The sequence below is a fragment of the Nothoprocta perdicaria genome, unplaced genomic scaffold (genome assembly GCF_003342845.1).
Source record: "Nothoprocta perdicaria isolate Ctin4 unplaced genomic scaffold, notPer1 scaffold_150, whole genome shotgun sequence".
Lineage (NCBI taxonomy): Eukaryota > Metazoa > Chordata > Aves > Tinamiformes > Tinamidae > Nothoprocta > Nothoprocta perdicaria.
Genome location: NW_020454650.1, coordinates 1,879,737 through 1,901,037, shown reverse-complemented (window position 1 = coordinate 1,901,037; position 21,301 = coordinate 1,879,737). Strand labels below are relative to the sequence as shown.

Genomic DNA, 21,301 nt, shown 5'->3' with positions numbered 1-21,301 from the left:
CCATTGCCAGAACAACATGGAGTCTCATAGTCCCATGCAACCCGTCAGTAAGTCTGACTGACTGGATAGTATCTCTAGTCTTTAGATCTTTGTCTCCTAGCGAGTTGCTGCCAGCCTCACCTCTTTCCTGTAGTGGCAGTCCAGTTATGTGAGGAAGACAACATCACACCCGAGCTATGTGGCATGAATTCTGGGGGAAAAAATGAAAGGATGAAGAGTTTCAGAGTTAAGCTTCATTAGTGGACTAGAGCCAATATGAGCATGGTCACTGTATGGAATAATAACCACTAAAACCCTTGGTTTGGATGTTATTGTCATTAACTGTGAGGAGACACTGCCATCAGCAGCTGCAACTTGATCTGCAATATTTCCATATCAGCCTTGCTCCTCAAGCCATGGAACCTCATGGAAAAGGAGAGTCACATGGAACTGGAGAGAAGGTGCTCACTTCTGAGAGAAGAAGGCTTCACCATGCAGCAAGACTCCAGATGAAGCTTTGATCTGGAATTTGTTCTTTTGCATGAATGCTGGGATCCATCTTTTTGATAAAACTTCCTCATCAGGGCAGACTGAGGAAATTCTACATTTCCTTTATTTTGAAGTTATGAAACTGGCACTCAGCTGCTCAAAGCCAGTGCAGTTGCATCAAAGATAGAGAGCTCTTCCAGCTCATACTGAATGAGGATCTGGAGCAACAGATGTATGTGTCCCAAACACAGCCAAGAAAGGCAGAAAAGCAGAAAGTGCAAAGAACATCAGTAGAATTAACAGCTGTGCAATCCTTCAGAGAGATACATTTGGAGTAAGTCTATCCACTTTCATGTAATTACCCTGTATTTGCACCAGAGTCATGGAGAAGAAGCTGACCACTGTGTGAAGAAGTACTTTATCTCAGACTGATATCTAGAATGCAGCTTTGGGCCCACACAGAAAGGGCAATTTCCCAGGACTRCACTTTGGCCTAAGAACAACCACAGTCCTGCTAATTACAAGCCTGATAACCAACCGYTGTATGTTGCCACTGAAAGAAGGATTAGAGAATATGGAGCTGAAGGTGATGGCTTCTTCCAGCAACAGCAAGAACAGCACACACAGTTCTCCAGGGCCCCCTATTGCCATTTCAGATTACTTTCTTTGCAGGTTGCTGATGATCCATTTTCTCCATGCTGCTGAGAAGCCCTAAGCCAGCTCCAAAGGGCAGGTGAACATAGCTCTAATTCAGTTTTAAAAGAGGTGGTAAGGATATTGTATGCCAGGGGGCAATCATTAACAGAAAGCGTACATCTGATTGGGGCAGAATTCCTTCTGAGGTGGGGGATAATGTGTCCCTGCGACAGGGGCATGGTGACATGACATGTCTTTGTTCTCCTCCTGCCATAAGGAACTGAAGAAGTCTACGTTAAGTATTAGCCAAATAGATGCAGCTCATACCTCTCTCTTTAGATACTGAGTGATCTGGAGTTTTTGTGTTTTTTTTTTTTTTTTTTGGTCTGGCAGTTGCTTATTTCAGCTGAATGGACCATATCCTCACTTCACACACAGTGGACAAGCAATAAACAAGTGGGTGCACAGAAAGCCACTCACATTCAACTTTATTTAGGGGCAGATACATCCCCAATCTGTCTGGGGATGGGGAGGGATGAAATGAAAGAGGCACAGAAATGGTCACTGACATGGGCACTGCAAAAGCCACAGAGACATAACTTCAACACCAGAGGCTGGAGCAAGTATCCTGCTAGGTGGAGGGCAGAGGAGGAGAGAGACAAGATGAGAAGGCTGAAGTCCACCTTTCATCCTCCCTTATTCCCCACTGGAATCTTCTAGAATGGCTATCAGGGTATCTTCAATTGACTCCAATGCCAACGAAGAAGCTGAATCTCAAGCTTCAAGTCCAATCCCACACTGTGTTTGAACACCAAATAGATTTCACTCTACCTATACAAGGTGGAGGGAAAGCATCACAGCTTGGAGAAGGTTTGTTACTCTGCAATTCAGGACAAAGTGGGTAAAAGGCCAACTGTCCTTTAGGACGAATGAGCTTTTAAAATCAACAATAGCCTTTAATCCATGCACCTACTCGGAAGCACCGAAGGACTGTTAATAAAAYCTTACATTCTCTAAACCACGTGAAAGATGCAACAGATTTGCTCAACGCTGACTTTTAAGACATCACAACACAAGACACAATACAAAGCTGTACCTTTCTTGCTTAACAATATTATGTTTAACATGATCCCATAAACTACATATCAAGTTTACTGCAAAGATAAAGACATCTGATCTACATCTGAGATATTTCCCTTTTACTTTCAAGGCAGTCAGGGAGGTTCTTTCACTGCCTTTATGAATATCTGCTCCTCTCCCACCTTCACCTGATGTTTCGAYAGTGGCTGCAGGCGTATTACAGAATCTGTTACCTTGACTTTGAAAGCAGTCTCAGTTTTAACACCTCTGCCCACCCGCAACAAGGGAGCTCTGCAGGTGCGAGTTAGCTGCCAAGAAAGCACCATCTCCTGCTCTCTAGAGCTTCCCTCCGAGGCACATGGCAGCAGCACGCAGGTTTATTCTCCCTCCATGACCTTGAAGCAGAGTTACACCAGTACAATGTGCTTTAGAAAAATGCCAGACATTTACACCACTCTTGCCTCAGGATTAGCAACACTAAGATCAGATGAAAGGAAGTTCTTACACTCCTGTTTTTGCCATTTCTAAAATAACAGTAATTTCAACTTTCCTGTTACAGAAGTMTCATATAATGTGGGAGGCAATAGGTGCTTGGAAAAGAATAATGTTAAACCATTCTGTTCATGTTGCTCATATCTATYGTTCTTGCTAGGCTTATGTACCTGAAGATCTCCTACCTGAAAAGCTTGTATGGAGTCCTTGTGGTCCTAAAAACATACCTATTTTTTCTCAGTGATATCAGCAGGTCTACTGAAAAACACTGGTAAGAAAGGCAAGGTTTCTAAGGAGGGGTGTCTGATGCCATGTCCTCTAGGAAGAGCAGAACACAYGCTCTCCTCAAAGAGCTCTGTGAAGTTGTGACAGCCAGTGGAGCCTGCAAACTTTATAGAGAGCACACAGCTTTAATCACTTAACCCAAATCTTCCCCCGGTCTTTCTCATATATATATATATATATTTTTTTTTTTTTAAATTATCTTTCTCAAGCAAGGTAGGCAGCTCCCCATGTTCCTCCATTTCTAAATGAGTGGGTTAGAGGCACACAAGCAGAAATGACAGATGAATCCACTTGTTCCAAGAAAGCCTGACCTCTGCATGTTTCATAGAGGGATCCTTTTAGCTTCAGTGGATGTGACAGATGTAGCATTGCTACTTCAGGAAAGAGAACAGATCCCCCTAGCAAAGTCCATGACTAAGAATTATAAGCACAATGTTTCTTATTTGTGCCTTTAACTAGCTTGAGATTATATAGTCTTTTGGGGAAGTGAAACGATTATTTTTTTCAGAAATTTCTTTAGCACTACTGCATACAGAGAACTTTTAATCACTAAGAAATTACTGTTGTCTCTGTAAAACTGTATCTGAGCTTTTTTATCATTAAATATACGCAGGAGAAATGACAGAAATATCTTGATTTATCTGTTATCATCATGGCACTGCTGCAAAAGAAATATAAAAATCAAAAATTTACCTAAACGTATGGAATTTTTGGGCATAGTTCTTGACAATACTGCTTTGTCGCTAGAGACATACTCTAGAGCTAGGTTGAAAAGTTCATAGCATATATATATTTTTTTCAGTGAGTTAAGGCTTATCCCTGTTTCCATGCAACAAAAGCTGGTGCTGCCTATCCTTTCTAAAGACCAGAGCCAAACCTATGGAAAGCATTAGAGATCCTTTACAGAAGRACAACTGTCAGCAGGGCTCCTTCTCACTTAAAAAAAAAAATACTCAAAGAAAACTGTGTCAGCATTATGAATGAGGTGATCCATTTGCATACAGCCACACAGAGCAAATTTGCAGTGCTTCCACTTCCAAGAAGGCTGACTGACAAACCCCTACCTCAAACAACAGAAGACAATCTCCAACTCTGTATGTTCAGCTGCCCTGCAAGTGCCTGGGGCAGGAATTAGAGAGTGCAGAGATTCCACCTCTTGTGTGCACCAAAACAGAGCCCAAGTGCAAAACAAACTGTTCAGTTCCAGAATTTCCAGAGAATACATACTTGGCTTTACCCCAAGAGGGGGAAAAAAGGAGGAGGAGAAGAGATCACAGCCCACTTTGGACTAAGCATAGCCAACTCCTCCCCTCTGAGCCACATATCRGCTGTATCACCACATGCAGCCACAGGTTTTGGTTACCTAAAGCTACCATCAGGATGCGAGCTAGACAGCTGGTGTGTGGCATTTGGAGTCTRTGTTTCATGTTCTGCCTTTTCTGCGTTTTTCTTCACGAAACCACTGCTAAACGAAAACTGAAGTTTGTATCATTAGTAAGTAGACGGTTCGCGGACAAATGGAATCTCTTCAAAATTTATCACTTATTGTTTTTAGTCTGCAATGGGGGACATTGTGAATATTGAGATGTTTGCTGAATATTCAAAATCCACTATTGCATTCTATGAAGAGAGTTCCAAATTTTAAATAAGATTTTGTGATTTTGTCTCCTTTCATAGCTCTCAATGAAAGTGACTTTCTGGATTGATAAAAACTGCCTTTTTATTTACTGCCGTAAGAAAGGAATCCAACAAGATTCTTAACTTGTAAAACAGGATTACATAACTGACTTGAACCTTTTGCAAAATTCTTCTGTGCCATGGAAAAAAAGAGTGGGGAAAAAAAAAAAACCCAGTTGTGTTATATGAAACTCAAAATAGTATATATTGCGTTGAATAAATAACATGAAACTGATGCTGTAAGTTAATGCTATTTGCAATGATGATTACAACATATCTGTGATCGTAGGAGGCCTAAATTTGGTCTGCTCTAAGTATTGCACATACATGTAAATTAATTTTGTGCTGCAGCTCTTAATTGTATTTATCTCCCTATTTTGGGATAAAAGCTGTCAGTAAAATTCTGAAATTATAAGACATACATCTACAGGAATTATACTGCATCATGTGAGAATTCATTGCATAAATTAAAAATCTAGATTTACCTTTATTCACATATGTTTTGGGAAAAATGAAATTTCAGGGCATGTTCAATGTTCTCATAATAACAGTCAAGCCTGTATTACCTATTTGCTACTTCCAGCACCTCTGGCGCCTGCCAACACAAGGCTTTTTAAGGGTGATTTCTGCCAGGAAAGAATGATTAGCAACAGTCTGCCAAGGAACTGTATTTAAAGCAATAGTTTGATTTTCTTCTTTCTGGATTCCTACTTAGTCCTAACAAACTATTGACACTGCAMTATTTCTGAAAGCAAATATGTAGGCTTTTCTATTGGCTTTGTGTCTAATTAGTTTTGTGGTCTATACCTCTCAAAGTTTTCTGATCTCTCTAAAATCTATATTATAACTTGCAAAAGTTTCTACGAACTAGCTGCTTTCAAATGCAGTGGGAAAAGAAAAAGCTATTAAAATTATCTAAATAAACCAGTCAGATAGATATTGTAGCTATAAAGACCCAAGAATGCCATGRATATATTTTTCACCTGTCAGATACAGTACTCACTGTTGATGCACTGATTATGATCACAGTATAACATGAAAGCAGCTAACATGAAAGCAATTCCATCTTTTTTGTCAGGTATTTCGCCATGGTTATGATACCCCACAGGACTTTTTTCCAAATGACAAGCATAAAGAAGTTATAAGGCAGCACGGATATGGACAACTTACCAAGGTTTGCTTGCTTACCCGCATTAATATACTTACATATTTGAACATACTAGTGTCTGTTAGCATTTATTTGTTGGAAATTTTAGTTTTTAGTTTCAAGAAAGCCCATATTATTATCACTACAACCCACTCTCTCATAGGCCAAAAAAGTTGCTARGAAGCTACAGCTGTGAGAAGCCAATTGCTTTAAATGAGTACTTTAAGTGCAACAGCAGCATACACGGAGCTGTTGAACTGCAGGCTGCTGTCTTTGGGGAAGAGCCAGGCACCAAGGAGCATTGCAGTTCAACCAAGCACTTACCCAGAATCACAGARTGGTTGAGGTTGGAAGGGATCTCTAGAGATCATCTAGTCCAAGCCCCTGCTCCAGCAGGAACACATGGAGCATGTGGCACAGGGTGGCATTCAGGCAGGTTCGGAAGACCTGCAGAGAAGGAAGCTTAGCTTTAGCTATCAGCAGCATGAAGCACTCACAGACCACCCTCCATGTCTACTGAACAGAAACACTTCCTAGGGCATGAACTTCCTAGCAGAAGTTTCTCCCATGCTAAGTTAGGGAGAGCKGGTTTAAAAGTTGGCTGTTGTGGTGCAGGTGTTGGTGGACACAGGGCAGCCCTGAGTGTCAGCTGAAGGTAGTGACTAACAACAAGATGACAACTGCAGAACCCAGCTGCAAAATCAGTCTTTCTTAAGTTAATTTGGGGGCTGCAACCCAGTCTGTTTTTGCCTAATTGTATTACCTATCTCCTCCTGTGAATGTAGTAGAGGCTGAGCACTGGTACTACCAAGGAAATATAAGGTAACCAWGGGGTTTCAACCCTACCCCTATTTCACTCTCAAAGGCAGAACCCACTGTGTCTCTTTCTCCTTCCTTTTCCCCACCTGCATATGTTGTGTGACTAGGAGAAAACATCAGTCATTTATCCAGCACTTTCAGGGTCAGGAAGCCTCACTGAGGTAGCTAACATGTGCCCGAAGTCTGGAATTGCCAGGCATGTGGCCAGGCTGCTGGCACAGACAGACCGTGAGGAGCATGTTTCTCCCACAGGCTGCTGCAAAGTTAAGTTTGGTCACACACCTTAAGCTGGCTGGTCTAGCACATGTATTTCTCCTGGGAGATCTAATCATTTGCTACCCCTTCACTGTAATGAGAATAGGACAAGCTGCACAGGGCACCCTCCTCCACTGCACGCTGAGGAGGCCGCCCTGATCTACGATACAAGGTCAGGCCTGTTTTCACTCCCGCCACCTCCCTCAAACAAGTAGAGGAGTAGCAGCCTTGCAGCAAAGCTCCTTATCAGGTAGGAAGAAACCGTGACCGTCTGAAAGGTGACTGGGAGCAGCTTCCTTTACCTTAACTCACCTATGAGTYAGTCATTACATACCTGCACCATGAGAGTGCCGGGCTATGTGCTCCAGACCACAGGGGCTTTGGAAGGCCTCAAGACSCAGGCATCAGACTTGATAATACATATAGCAAGCAAGTTAGAGCAGAAGCCTCAGCCAAGTGTATACCCTAGGAGACTCTGGACACACAACTCTAGCAACTAAAAGATGTGATCACATTTATATGTGGAGGCTGTRTTTGGAAAGCAGTAACTCTGGATAAAGTTCTGGGTAACCCAGTCTGACTTGAGAGCTGGCTCTGCTTTTGACAGGGGGTTGGATTAGAGACCTCCTGTGGTCATTTTTAATCTGCCTTATCCTATAGTCCTATGATTTGAGAAAGCACCTTGGGAAACACTGGATAATAACTGTTTTTGAGATCCCAGTGCAAGCAATGATTACATGAGCAGAACTAAATTTAGGCCAGGAAACRCCAGGTACAAATAATAAGATCACAACATATATCATTACTGAGACCGTTACAAGGACAGTGTATGCAATCGCATGTATTTAGAAAACAACACTGATAAGTTGGAAAATGTTCAGTAAAGAGCTACAAAAATCACTTGAGGCTAGAAAACCCATTTTGCTGTGAGAGCAGAGACTATCATCTATTTATTTTAGCACACATTAAGTGAATTGATTTTGTTTGTCAGTTACTATCTTTCGGGCATATGATTTGTGACGGTAGATAACATGTCATAGCAAAAGTGTAACAAGATCTAGTGCCTAAAAGCTGGGGGACATTCAGACAAGAACTAAGAAGCAAATGTTACAGACTGAAGCTGATTAACAGCTGGCAGAAAATACCTGATGGCAGTAAGGACTTCCCCCACTCCAAGACTTCTCTTCAAGATCTTGTGACTTCTTGAAATATAAGCTTTTGCTCAAGCTGAAGCTGTAGCCTTCATAAGGAATTGCTTGGTGATATTCCAGGGAAGCCATATCCGGGGCAGGTCTCCATGGCCAGGTGGTTGCCGTCTGCTCTCCCAGCTAATTAGCCGTGAGGCAGCAACGAAGGCGAAACTAGGCGGCCTTGTTGGGACAGGCCTGCTTTAAGCCACCCTGCTCCTCGGCCAGGCCTATTAGCTCGGATAAGTGCCTGCATGGAGCAACGTGCAAAACTGTATCAGCGAGGCCCACGCCATCCGCACAGCCCCCTCAGCCCTGCTGGCTTGTATCTCCACAGAACATTCATAGCAAAGTGCCAATAGTACCTGACAGACTAAAGCACATTTTAATAAAACAATTTTTAAAATGCAGGAGTAGATAGGACCTTCCAGGGACCATCTAATCTCCTGCTGTGGCAGAAAACAGTATCACGCAATCTGGGTTCATACATTTATCAAACTTCRTCCTCAAACTAGTCAAGGATTTTTGCTCCCACTATTTTCACTGAAGCTGAACTTCATCCATGATGGTTCTTCCAATTTCCAGTCTAAATGTGCTCATGATTAATTTATGTTCATTTATATTAATACCAATATTGCCTTCCACTCTTTTAAAATAAGTTAAACTCCCATACTTGGTTAATCAAGTGCACAGCACCTTTAACTTCCCCAGAATTCATTCAACAAGTACRCAGGAACTCTGAGGTRAAACATTCGGTCCTTTGCGAATGAYAAATGTCCTAGCAGCACTGYRGATATGTTATTTCCTTATTAATCCCATTTATAAGAAGTTGCATCTACCTGCAAGTAGAGGAGGCTGTGGCTTCTTGTTCATTAAAATCTGAATTTTAAACACTGGTAATGATCTCAGTCTGCATTCAAGGTAGTCTGAATTTGAACATCCTTTCCTTTTCCTCCAGTGAGTAAAAGTATTAGTGTTCACACAGAACTGTAAAGACCACCATTTTACTGCATTTTCCTCCTGCCTGCTTTCTTCCTTCACTTTAAAAAGGCAATATTTTAAGGTCTTTATCAAAATAAGATGGAGACTAACTCATTTTCTGGTTATAGGACTAGATACATAGAACACATCATGAGCTCCTTACACTTTTCTGTTATTTTCACAGCTCGGCACACAGAAACAGTACGAGCTGGGCCAGTATATACGGAGAAGATATCTGAATTTCCTGAGTATTGCATACAAACAGTTTGAGGCAAGTATTGAATCTGGAAGGGAAGTTGGTTTTCATRGATCTTAATGGGACTTTTTGGATGCATGAGAGTCTGAACCTGGTATGCTCTGAGTTCACCTCGTACCTACTGAACTCAGTGTGGCTTCAAAGTATCCCTGAAGCTGCTGCTCCACTTTTACTCAGGCTAATGGTTTAACTGAAGAGCAAGCACAGGAGGCTGTGTATGATGCTGTATATCAAGTTCAGCTCCCTCACTGTTGTAGGGCAGAGTATTTATCTTGCATCTCTCTTACATATCTGTCTCCAGAGTGGATGCAGCCTTGCTTTCATTTAGGTTCAAGCTGTTCAGCCCATCCATGTTGTCCCAAAGAAAGTGGAGGTGAAAGGGAGTCAGTCTGATGTTTTTCAGTAGGAATTCCAAGAGAACTGCAACTGTCTTGCAACTCCGTTGCACACCAAGTTTATATTCTTAGAAAAACTTCCCTAGGGAAAACTCCCTTTCTATCTCACGGTCTCTCTTTACCATCTCACCTCTTTACTCCTTTTTAATGCCATCTCTCCCAACATAGTAGCAGTCCATTTCTCTCCCACCAAGAGAAAAAAACTAACAGGAAAGATATTCTGACACTAAAAACCATAAATAATTTACTTTCTTTTCTTGCTTCAGATTTACGTTCAAAGCACTGATTGTGATCAAACACTGATGAGTGCTCAGGCATGTCTTGCTGGGCTGTACCCTGTGACACAGAGCCAGATCTGGAACCCCAAAATCCTTTGGCAGCCAATTCCAGTTCACACAGTGCCACTATCACAGGATAATGTAAGTACAAAATAGCAGCATTTGCTTTTTTCTTAGTCATTAGCAAAATACCTAAGATATGAGACAAGATGAAGGAGCAAGATAAAGGTGATGAAAAGTGCATTAAGTTACAAGCATTATGTAAAAAAAAAMCACTAATAAGCTAATTAGAAATAATGGCATAAAAGTTCTTATCTGGGAGTTGTGATAGCATGAAAGAGGATATGGAGATACCTGTCTTCCTGTGCATGCAGAGTCTGGTACAGTCAGGAGCTGTTTCAGATGGTGTCACAGATGGTGGTACCCAAGCAAACAGTCAAGAAGAGCTGGCTGGTAGCAACAGCACTAGCAAATTCAGCAAGCAGTTACTGTACCTTCTTTACATCCAGAGGAGATGTGAAAAAGTATCTTTTCAACCAAAGCACATGCTCACTAAATATTGGTAAAGTCATGCCTGTTTGTGAATATGGWTAGAATTCATAAACAGCTACCTGTCTTCTCAAATAGACAGATCTCCTTCCTAAAGAAAGAGGAGCTGCTGTGAAGCTTTTGTAGCTAACTATCTTTTCTGGACTCTCAGGTTCTTCTTAAAGCTAATCTTCTAACTGCAAGGCTATACAGATAGAGCTTTATTAGTGGGAAGGCAACAAAAAGCACTAAGAAAATATCAGTTTCAAATTTTGTTTAAACTTACGTTCAAAATTTAACGCAAAAAGGTTCAAAGAGGAATAAACTCAGTTTATGTCACAAAAAGGAATTTATAAATTCTTAAATCATTCCACCCATATAACCTGTAACTTATGGAAAATCTTACCTGAAATAAAGTTTTCAAATGTCTCAAATGGAAGACAAAACTGAGATACAGAAACTTCATAGGTTTCTATGAGGCAGTTAAGCTAACTGGAGCCATGATTAAGTCCACTTGCTATAGCTGAGTATGCACAAAATCTCCTATTGCAGTCCAGCTGTTGCATGGTAATTGGTTGCAAAAAGTTGACAGTATGTTTAAAGAAAGACTGAATACAAAGTAGTGAAATCATCCCCGAAGAAGCCAAGTACAAAGCAGTACGTGAGGGCTTGTACTAGTGGTGAATTGTCTTGTGTGAATGAACAAATCCTTTGAACTACTACCGCTATTACCCTTCTTAGCATTTAAAAATTCTTTTGTAGCTGGTCATAAGTATAATTTGTATGGTCCTAAAGTGAACATCCTTGAACAGGACATCCCCATGTTATTTTTCAGCTTGTCCTAATGAGTGCAGCCAGTCAGAACTACAAACCTGCGAGCATGCAGTACATTGCAGAACAAGATGGATGTTGCCTAACTAATGTTTTGCAATTTTCGTTTCAGTTGCTATACTTACCTTTCTCACATTGCCCAAAATACAACGAGCTTCTGAGAGAAACCTTTGCAACACGGGATTTCCAAAGACAGCTCAAGCACTACAGAGTAAAGTATTTTCAATTATGTAAATCTTATATCTGAAATGTACTACTCCTGCTAATATCATCCAATATATAGGTCCCCAAAATGGCAGTCATTATTGTCCTTCTAAAACTCTGATCTTCAGAGTGGGTGTAGGCAACATACCAAAAAGAAAGCCAATTACAATATCAAAGAGCCAGCTGGACTGGGCTATCCCTATCCATTGAAAATTGTAGTCATAGAAAAGATAAATTATTGACTATGTTGTAAAAAGCTATCAATCCATCAATCTTCTAGAAGGGCAGACACAAACCAAAAACTCGGAGCAAATCAGTGTCCAACCCTTTTCTTTAGTCTTATGTTAGCAACTCCTTCTCTGACACATCTCTACATTACTCTCCGCTGGTTCAGATTCCTCTTCTCCCACAAAACCCTCATGGCTCAGCTGCCTAGATTTTTTCTCATCATCTCTAAGCATTCTTCCATTACTTGTCATGTTTCATAACCCAAGTCTTCACTCGGGTGCTCACGCTTCCTCCTCCCTCCATAGTATCCCTCCACATCAAACCCTTTGCTATGACTGTGTAAGCACTAAGCACTTGTGTACTGCAATTTTCTTTTTTTTTTCCCCACAGGTTTATTCAAATAGCACTACGAAACTCACCTGTCTTTCTACCATCTTTAACAACCTACTGATCTCTGCTATCTATTGCTGGCTCTACATCTGGGCACTATGCTAAGCACAATTCTTGCTTTTACCCACTTGTCACAATTCTCAGTTTTACCTTATCTATGCGGTTCCTCTCTTCTGCTTAGTACCAACATCAGAGTGATTATGCTTATCACTGTCCTTTTCATCTCTTTCCACTGTCCTTTTAAGCACTTTTTGGCTTTCTGTCAGACTTCCTCATATATCTGGATCCCCTTTACTACTCCGTCTTGAATACTCCCACCACACAGTTCCCCTATACTTTGAATCTGAATTCAGATCACCATCCTTCTTTATACAGAATAGGCCAAAATTTTTTAGCAGCACAAGAAAAACCCTTCATCTCTATAAAAGGAAAAGCTGGTGGAATACATCAGATGTGTCCAATATCATAATTTCCCCAAGGAGAGTTAAGTGGTTAGGAATCTAGTACTAAGTCCATGACATTCTGTAGGGCTGAATCCATAAGTGTTGAAGCTGTGAACTTGGAAACTCAAGAACAGGACAAATGCAGGAAGAAGATCGACTAGGTTGTTCTGGGAAGGCACAGGCCAATGAGAAATATGGGCAAAACGGTTGGAGGCATGAGCAGGAATGAGGACAGGTACCTTCCTAACTGAAGAGGCAGGATGGCAGCTACGGCCAGAAACCAGGATAAAAGTAAGTTTTCACAAGCTCTTTAAGAAGTTTTGTGCAAGCATTTGTTTGGTGTCTGCCAGATTGTTACAAGATTAGGGTATGAGAGAGAAGGGAGAGGATTCACTTGTACAGGAACTGACCGGGGGAATTGCAAAAACTATCTTCTTTTTTCTTAAAAAAAAAAATGCAGGGTGAAGGAGTGCCACAGGCCCTGTGTCTCACTACAACTTCTTTTTGTCTTCCAGCCATTTCTCAAGTTTTTAGCCACTCATGCTGGATATCCATTGAAGAAGCTGAACACTGAAAGAATTCAGAAGCTCTCCGAYACTTTGCAATATGAGGTAAATAGCATAAATTCCTGAGGCTAACAGAAATACTTACAGTTTCTCTAAATCAGTTCTATCTCTTATTTACACGGTTTGCAAGATACTGAAAGCAGGTAAGTCTGTGATTCCTTTTTTTTTTTTGGGTACTGAATCACAGACAATTTTCAGCTTCCTCTCCACAAATCCTCATTCATCATCAAACTTGCAACTGAAAATCCTGCACACACTGTGACTTTGTAAGCCTGCTGTGGGCTGTCCATCTCTACAAGAAGCTCAGGCCACAGCCTACTAAATCCACTGTCCTGCCAGTGACTGCATATTGAAACTTAGCCAAAAGCAAGCTGGGCAAACTTGCCTTGTTACTCTTCCAAACCCCATCACAGAGGTATAGGGAAATAAAATACGTTGTTGGCAAAGAAACATAAACATCCTTCCACAAAACCTTTATGATCAAGTTGCATAAGCAAGAAAAGTCATTATTTGCATTTGGACAGAGGAGACAGGATTGTTGGGAATTAAGAGGCCTTTAGAAGGACATAAAAGTTTGCACAAGACTGGGAGGCTATTCTAAGAACACAGACAGGGCATATCACAGAGAAACATTAATTTTACAACAAGGAGGTACTTTGATGCTTATCTTTCATGCTCTCTGTCCTACAGGGAGGTATTAGATTATCAGAAGCTTTACTGAAGTCTTTAACTCTGACTTGAATATGCAAATATCCTAAGTGTCCTTAATTTAGCAAGAGGCCCCACTTCAGCTCTAAGGCTGTATTTACCTCCACTGAAGTAAGCCAAAATTGCAGGGACTTATGTTAAAGATGCTTTGTATATTGTTGCAGGCAGCACTTCCTACAAGCACGTGACAATAAGCTTACTTGTAAACTCATTGTTGACAAAATATTGACAATAAATCGCTTAAAAAAACAGAGGCAATTTTCAGGGGGATTTCACAAGCCACGTGTAATATTTGGGTATGATACTTAAAAGCTTACCTTCTGTCCTGCAGTTTCTGCAAAGACCCAACTTTGGTCACTCCTGTCCTGAATGGCACGCTAGCCGGGAGCTTAAGTTCAGGGCATTGTGTCAGGACACCTCGCTGCCAATTCAGCGAGGCCACCTTTCCATACTGTCCAAATGCAGAACTGCTCAAGATTACAAGATTTTTCTGCAAGTGTTACTTAGAGAAATGTCCCTCTCACTACAGAAGTGTACAAAACTGTAAGCTGCCATCAGGGAGCTGTCTAAATGCTCGAAGACAAAGTTGGGTTGTTTCCTCTAGTACTAGATTGGATGAGCCTTGGTCATCCSTATTACTCAGTGGAGACTCTGGAGGTATAAGTTAGGACACCTGGCATTTAAAAAAAAATAAAAAAGCAAAAGGCTATTACCACTCTTACCCTAACAAGCATACAAGAAGCAACTTCCTATGTATTTTTTTCAGACATGAAGCTACAGAAGGGTTCATCTCCCTGCATTAGTTATTATTGGCTATGTGCCATCTGACTTTCAGATAACTTGGAGAATTTTGTTAAGAGAAAAAGCAATACATTGTGACCTGAGCTGGTTTAACCTGACATGTTCTATTGTTTCACTTCTTTAAACAAACCCTGGCAGTGAGTAGCTGGCCTTTTCTTTAGCACTCATTGTTATGAAATGCTCTCACTTGAGCTCAGTGGCCAAGCCCAACCATTCCAACAGGTTACTCTGAACTAGAGGGAAGATAAGGATTTTGTTTCAACAGGGATACAGCGCAGTGCAAACAAGCAGTGGCCGGCAGGTCTTTCTTTCCTTTGCACAGTTGAGACCATTAACATATCCCAAGCTACTTCCCTAAGGAAAAACGAATGGGTGCCCCCTTTGTTTAAAGACTGAGTCAGAAGCTCATAGAGCTGACGTAAATAGATACAAATTCCATCTATATGTCTAACCCCTATGCATTTACTCCAGTACATTCAAATTGCAGCAACACATCTTCCTGCTTGATCCATGGATCTTCCTCATTTCTCAATGCTGCTGACTCTTAAAATCTTGATGTTTAYATGGGAATTCTTTAAGTAAAGATTTCAGGATATAGTCCAGTAGATGTATGAAGTAGAAAGAGTCAGAAGACATTTGCAACTGACAACTGAATCAGCAATTGCCAGTCACCTTTTTGCATAACAGCTTTTAGTATTGTATTTCCTCTATTGTTGAACATTGCCATTCAAATTCGTTTTAAGCAATGTAAGAATTACACATAAAATATGTAATGAAAAATATTGTCATTATTTTATCATAAAATGAAGAAAATCTTTTATTTCAGTGGAAATAAAATCAGAATTTTCTCTGACAACAATATGTGCTAGAATAAACAACAGCCAGCAGAAGGAATCAGCAAGAAAATCACCATATTTTCTTTCTTCACTGTAGGATATTCACAATTACACTTTACCTGTGTGGGCTACTCACGGTGTCAGGACCAAGCTGATAAAGCTCTCAGAATTTTTATTACAGGCGGAATTTGGGTTTCACAAACAAGTACAAAAATCACGGTTACAGGGAGGTAAGCTGAATTCTTACACTATTTAAAATCAAGAACACAACAGGAAATCAAGGGTGCGTAATGAACCTTGCCATTGACTCCATAGTGGAATTATGAAAGATGTCATAACATGGATATTGATGATCAGCGCTGAAAGATATTGACTAATGGGAAGAAAGATGGTGATGACTCATGAACAACCTAATTTAACGTTACAAAGAAGGTATCATTTGATTACATTGTGCAAGAAATCCAGAAGTAAAGTCTGAAGTTAATGTAAGCTGCCTTGTTTAACTTACGAAATATTTACTGCAATAAACTGTAGCAGTTGTTGCTTAAGAGCTTCATATTCCATTGATGAAGTACTAAAATGACAGTATTAAAGCTCTTTCTAAGATTTTTTCTGCTCAGCAGATAGTTTCTSAAATTTGGGGATTAAAAAAGTAGTTTATAACTTTTTAATCACTTATTCACCCTTCCCTCACGCACTGCCTTTTGGTCTAATCTTGATTTCTATGGCTGTGTTCAATCAGATTCTTTAAGCCACAAGGACAAATTGCAAATAAGCCCTGATTAACTTGTTTGCTTTTTTTGGAGTTCCCAAACACACAAAACTAAATGCAAATTTCAAACCTCAATCTAATTGCTATTAATTGCTGCTAAAAAAATCTGCCAGTAACTGAAGACAGCAAGCGTGCCGATTCCACTAGCAGTGCAGTCCTCATTTTAGGATTCTTCTTTGTGGCAGATTCCAACTTTCTGTTATTACTGACACTGATTTAATTCATACAGTTTGTTTTACAATTTTTCAGCATTTGGCTTTAATAAAGTACAAACAACCAAATGATTTATGAAGGCATCTAGTTCTAAGAATTTTTTTCCTTTTGTRTCTCTGGAGACCAATGGAGTTACACCAGACAGAGGGCGATACTTATTGCTGTCTTGCACAGTCCTGGGGGCACAAAGCAGCTGTAGGGACACTGCTTAACACTCTTGAGACTACTAGGGAATCCCCAGATATCTTTTAGGGAAGCAAAATCAGGCCCACTCTTCATATAAATCAGGCCCACTCTACATATAAAAGGCCGTATCGATCTTACTAGGGCACTATGCACAAATTAGCTATAAAATTAATTGAGTAAATCTGGCGTGTTTAAAGATTACTTCATTTTAAGATGGTAACAAATGATACAAGAATTAATCACAAGCATCTCTTTCAATCATTGTCACTGCTCTCCAATTTTCTTTCAGGTATTCTTCTAAAAAATATCCTAAAACATATCATAGATGCTAGAAAGTCTGTAAACCAGCAAAAGATGCTTATGTATTCTGCGGTGAGTCCTTTCTCTTGTTTTTATGTTACCTTTTCGCAATTATTAAATGCAGTGAAAGACACGGAACTTCATTTCCTGCATGAAATACAGCCATAAGTGTTTGGTCTTGGTTAATCTTAAGTATCAGTGGATTATTTTCATGTCTTTAATGAACAGATACTACTTTGAAACATGCGGCATTCCATTTTTCACCTGAGGTTGTGGCTTATTTCTTTGTATACTGTTTTGACTGAGTAGATATTTCAAACGCCAAGCATCAGGTTTTATTGAACTGTATCACATGGATGATTTAGAAACAAGCCTCCTGCTTCCTGTCTTCTTATCAGATGATAAAGAAAAAGCTCCCATGTCTAAATTGCGGTTAGATTATCAGAAGTAGTATCAGAATATCAGCCGAAGAGTTTTCTGATGTGATATTGGAGGCTGTTTACTTAACATGCAAAACTGCAGGCTCTTATTAAAAAAAGTTTTCATAGCTCCTACTGACATTGAAAAGAACTGCACATGCCTACGGCTTCTTAACTTCTTCCACACACATATGCTTTATTCATTCACCATTTCAGTTTGCACATACAAAAAGGACAGTATTTGGTCAATATTTCACGCAGCACAGGGCAAGAATTAATGCCAAGTTAGTGTACAAATGAAGTGCTGGACATGTTAAATAGTAACTATATGAAGTCATTTTCAGTATGCCTTTAATGGAAAGGTTTCTTGTATTTACAGCATGCAGCCACTATTGCGGCTTTACAGATGGCACTCAATGTCTTCAATGGGAAACTGCCTCCTTACAGTGCCTGTCATTTTTTTGAACTTTACCAGGAAAAAAATGGGCAAGTATCTGCAAAAGTCTGTATTGAAAAGCATARAAAGCCATGTACTTTTTCTAAAAGGCAACTTCCTGATGCCCCAGACTAATTAAACTGGATACACACAGTTCACAGATGCACCAAAAAAAAAAAAAATTATAGATAATTTTAATTATTATATTGGAGTCAATTTAGTATCTACGGAAAGCAGCAGCATTACAGCACCACAGCCTGAAATCCCTTATATATTGCTTCAGTACAGTTAGGAGAGGTTTTGTCCACTGTTGATCTGTTTTACTTCATGACTGGCATCCAAGATGATGAACTGTATGCACCTGGTATTGACTTATTGGTTAAAATAGATGTACATTTTCAGTGTACTCATGTTACTATTAACAGCAGGACAAATAAGCCTCATCTCTAAGTACAATGACTGCAACACAGAAATATGTCATGGGTGATTTTGCATGCCTAACTGTATTTTCTAATATSTTTGTGTATTTTGAATCAGGCAATACACCATAGAAATGTACTATCGGAATAATTCTTTGAGAGATCCTCACCCACTCACCCTGCCTGGCTGCAAATTCCGCTGTCCACTAGACAGATTTACCCAGCTGGTCTCACCAGTCCTAGTACAGCACTGGACAAGAGAATGTAGGAGTAAGGTATAAAAAGAGGTAAGTTAGATGCTTTGAGCACAAGTACTCAAAAGTAAAGTCAGGATTACACCTTCTCCTGCCAGCGGATCATTTGAAGTAACAATCTTTTTCAGAAGGGTGTGATCAGAAAGAGAAAGATATTAGATTCCCTCCTTTGGAGAGGAAACCATGTAGCTAACCAAGTAAACAAACAAACAAAAATCTCAACCTTATAATCAAAATTTGCTAWTAAGGAAGGCCCAATTGTTTAGCCTCCAGGTTCAGGGCAAGGGCTACACATTGCTTYGATTCTCAAGTCTTGCTGAAGTCAAAGTCAGATGGAAGTCAAGTCTCCTATGTTGAGTCCAGCACCACTTCATGACTGCTATTATTAATACTGAGAGCACAAAAATCATATGGGTCATGGGCATTGCTTATGGCCTTAGAAGAGGGAGAAGTGTGGAATTAGGGAGTTTTTGCTTCTACAGACCTGCTTCTACAGTAGGAGTCCAGTATAAATAAAGCCACGTGCTAAGAACTGTTCTATGTGTCTTACCTTTAGGTATTCTCTTGAGACCTTCAGGGTGATCAGCTTTATGAAGCAATTCCTCCCACACCGAGATGTGACTGCAGCCTGTTTTCTCATTAACTTCCATCAGCATGACCAGCAGCGTCCCGATCTCTATCAGAAGAAAACATTTCTCAGTACAACAGATTAAAACTATACCGAGTGCTGACTTATCCTTTGCAAATGCTGTCCTTATTTTACCAAGTGCTGAAACCCAAGTGCAACAGGAAACCAGAGTAATTTTTCAAGTTCTGTTTATTTCAGCATGACTTTGGCAGGGCTAGTTCAAAAACATAATTTTGGTTATATTTTTTTCAAGAGTTGTAGCCTTCTTTTGCAGCAGAAATGGAAAATATCTGAGGGAATTTTACCCACTTAAGAATGAGATAAGAACTTCCAGAACTGGTGAGGGAGGCAGTTTTATATTGACAGGAGTCATTCCATTGTCCTCCTACTATATTTTATTCAAGAAATAATGAAAGATTTTACACAAACAGATCCTGGAAACTTCAAAAATGAGAGAAATTGTTTAAATTGCTTTTTAATATTATATTTCAATGGCAGCATCACATGAAAATAAAACTCCCTTCTTTCACTTACAATGCATAGACAGTTGAGCCATATATTAACAAAGGTATATGTTATATCTGAACAGTCATGAATGCTGTATTTTAAGTGACAGGTACTTCATAATATGTTCACTGTTTTACCTATCATATGTAGAAACAATCTCAGCAAGATAGGGAATGAGCAACAACAGGAGTTCGATGCTGCCCGGTTCATGTGGYACATGTTTGGCCAGACTATGATTTTGTTATTTTCTCCTCTTCCTTCTCGGTTTGGGTTATTTACTGAGCTGACTGATTCATTAAATAGAAAAATAAATAAATGAGGTTTCAGAATGAAAAACTGTTATTTTTGCTAACTTTTTTTACAGATATGGGACAAATTCATTGAATGATTTTGATTTGTTCCACAGGATTGATATAAGTAGTAGTTTCTTCTTTTTATTCAGTGCTCGAGGCACTTACCCAGGATGTGGTGGACATAAGTTCAAATCCAAACATATATATATATATTTTGGTTTTAATATATACATTATATATATGTATACATACACACATATGTATATTTTCCCTTTCTGGAGGCTCAAAAAATGAACAAAATGACTGCAAATTAATCCAAAGCAGTTGGTGTGCTGAATTACAGAAGTGGTCCTTGGCAGTACCTGAACTCTTTCCCGCTGTGAGCAGCTGGTCCCTGAGTGCAGCAGCAGTTCCATCTCCGGCTGCTTTGGCTGCCACGGCTGCCATCCTTTCATGGGGTGTAGGTCGCCCTCCACCACGGGCACTTAGCTAGAACAAACTTTATGTAGATTAGGGAATGGCTTTTTGCAACTAGTCCACTTGCAAGCCAAATCAGCTATGCTTCAGCAAGCCTTCCAAATAGAGGCTCTAAAAATCGAGGCTCTAATTGTATTTAAACTAATCTCACATAAAGCCTTAAAAATAACAACATACCCAAATTAGCATAAAATTATTTAAATTGTTTTGTATTTAAGAAATTAAATATAGTTGTGGTGTGGTACATTTCTAGCTACTAAAAGCACAGTAGAAATGGAAGTCTGCTCATATCCCAGATTAGAATGAACATGCAAGACCAAGAAGGTAGGAGCCTTTCAATACAACACATGCAGGCAATGCAATTACAGATCACTTATAGGCTACTTACAGCATCCTCTTATAACTGGCATGACACATGAATGGAGGCATTCTCCCATTATGGAATGCACTGGGATTTATGTTAATTACTRTATTACCTGTTCTTCAGTAATTTTTGCCATGTACTGTATTACCTGTTCTTCAGTAATTTTTGCCATTAAAAAGATCTCTGTGCCAAAGGGGAAGCATGACGCCACAGAAACTTAAACTATTTATCATATGCTTAGTGTTGAGTTGAAATTTCAGTTTTTAAAGATGTTAGCATTTTTTTCTATAAAATGCATTTGTCATTTCATGCATGTCATTTCAAACATGAGTGCAAGTGTAACTCTTGAAGGATGCTGTCCACCTTAACAAAAAAAAGTTATGTCTAAAGTGAAGGTTCCTAAGAAGGTTCTATAGCAATACCATAATAATTCCCAAACTACGGTGTGCCTGCCTTCATTAGTCATGATCACCCATCACAGAGCCATAACAAAAGAGTAAACCTTACATTAACTCATCGGTTATGAGTTTTATAGTAAGGGC

General features: G+C 39.8%; 1 protein-coding gene across 1 annotated transcript; it reads left to right on the top strand.

The window, feature by feature from the left end:
- Nucleotides 1-4,341: 4,341 nt before the first annotated feature.
- On the top strand, nt 4,342-19,085 carry LOC112943627 (prostatic acid phosphatase-like). Its single transcript, XM_026034844.1, has 11 exons — nt 4,342-4,455; nt 5,717-5,812; nt 9,212-9,298; nt 9,945-10,097; nt 11,428-11,526; nt 13,096-13,191; nt 15,589-15,721; nt 16,952-17,034; nt 17,761-17,867; nt 18,355-18,523; nt 19,047-19,085. The coding sequence occupies exons 1-10, from the start codon at nt 4,342-4,344 to the stop codon at nt 18,515-18,517; spliced, it is 1,131 nt and encodes a 376-aa protein (XP_025890629.1). The 3' UTR covers nt 18,518-18,523; nt 19,047-19,085.
- The last annotated feature ends 2,216 nt before the right edge of the window (nt 19,086-21,301 follow it).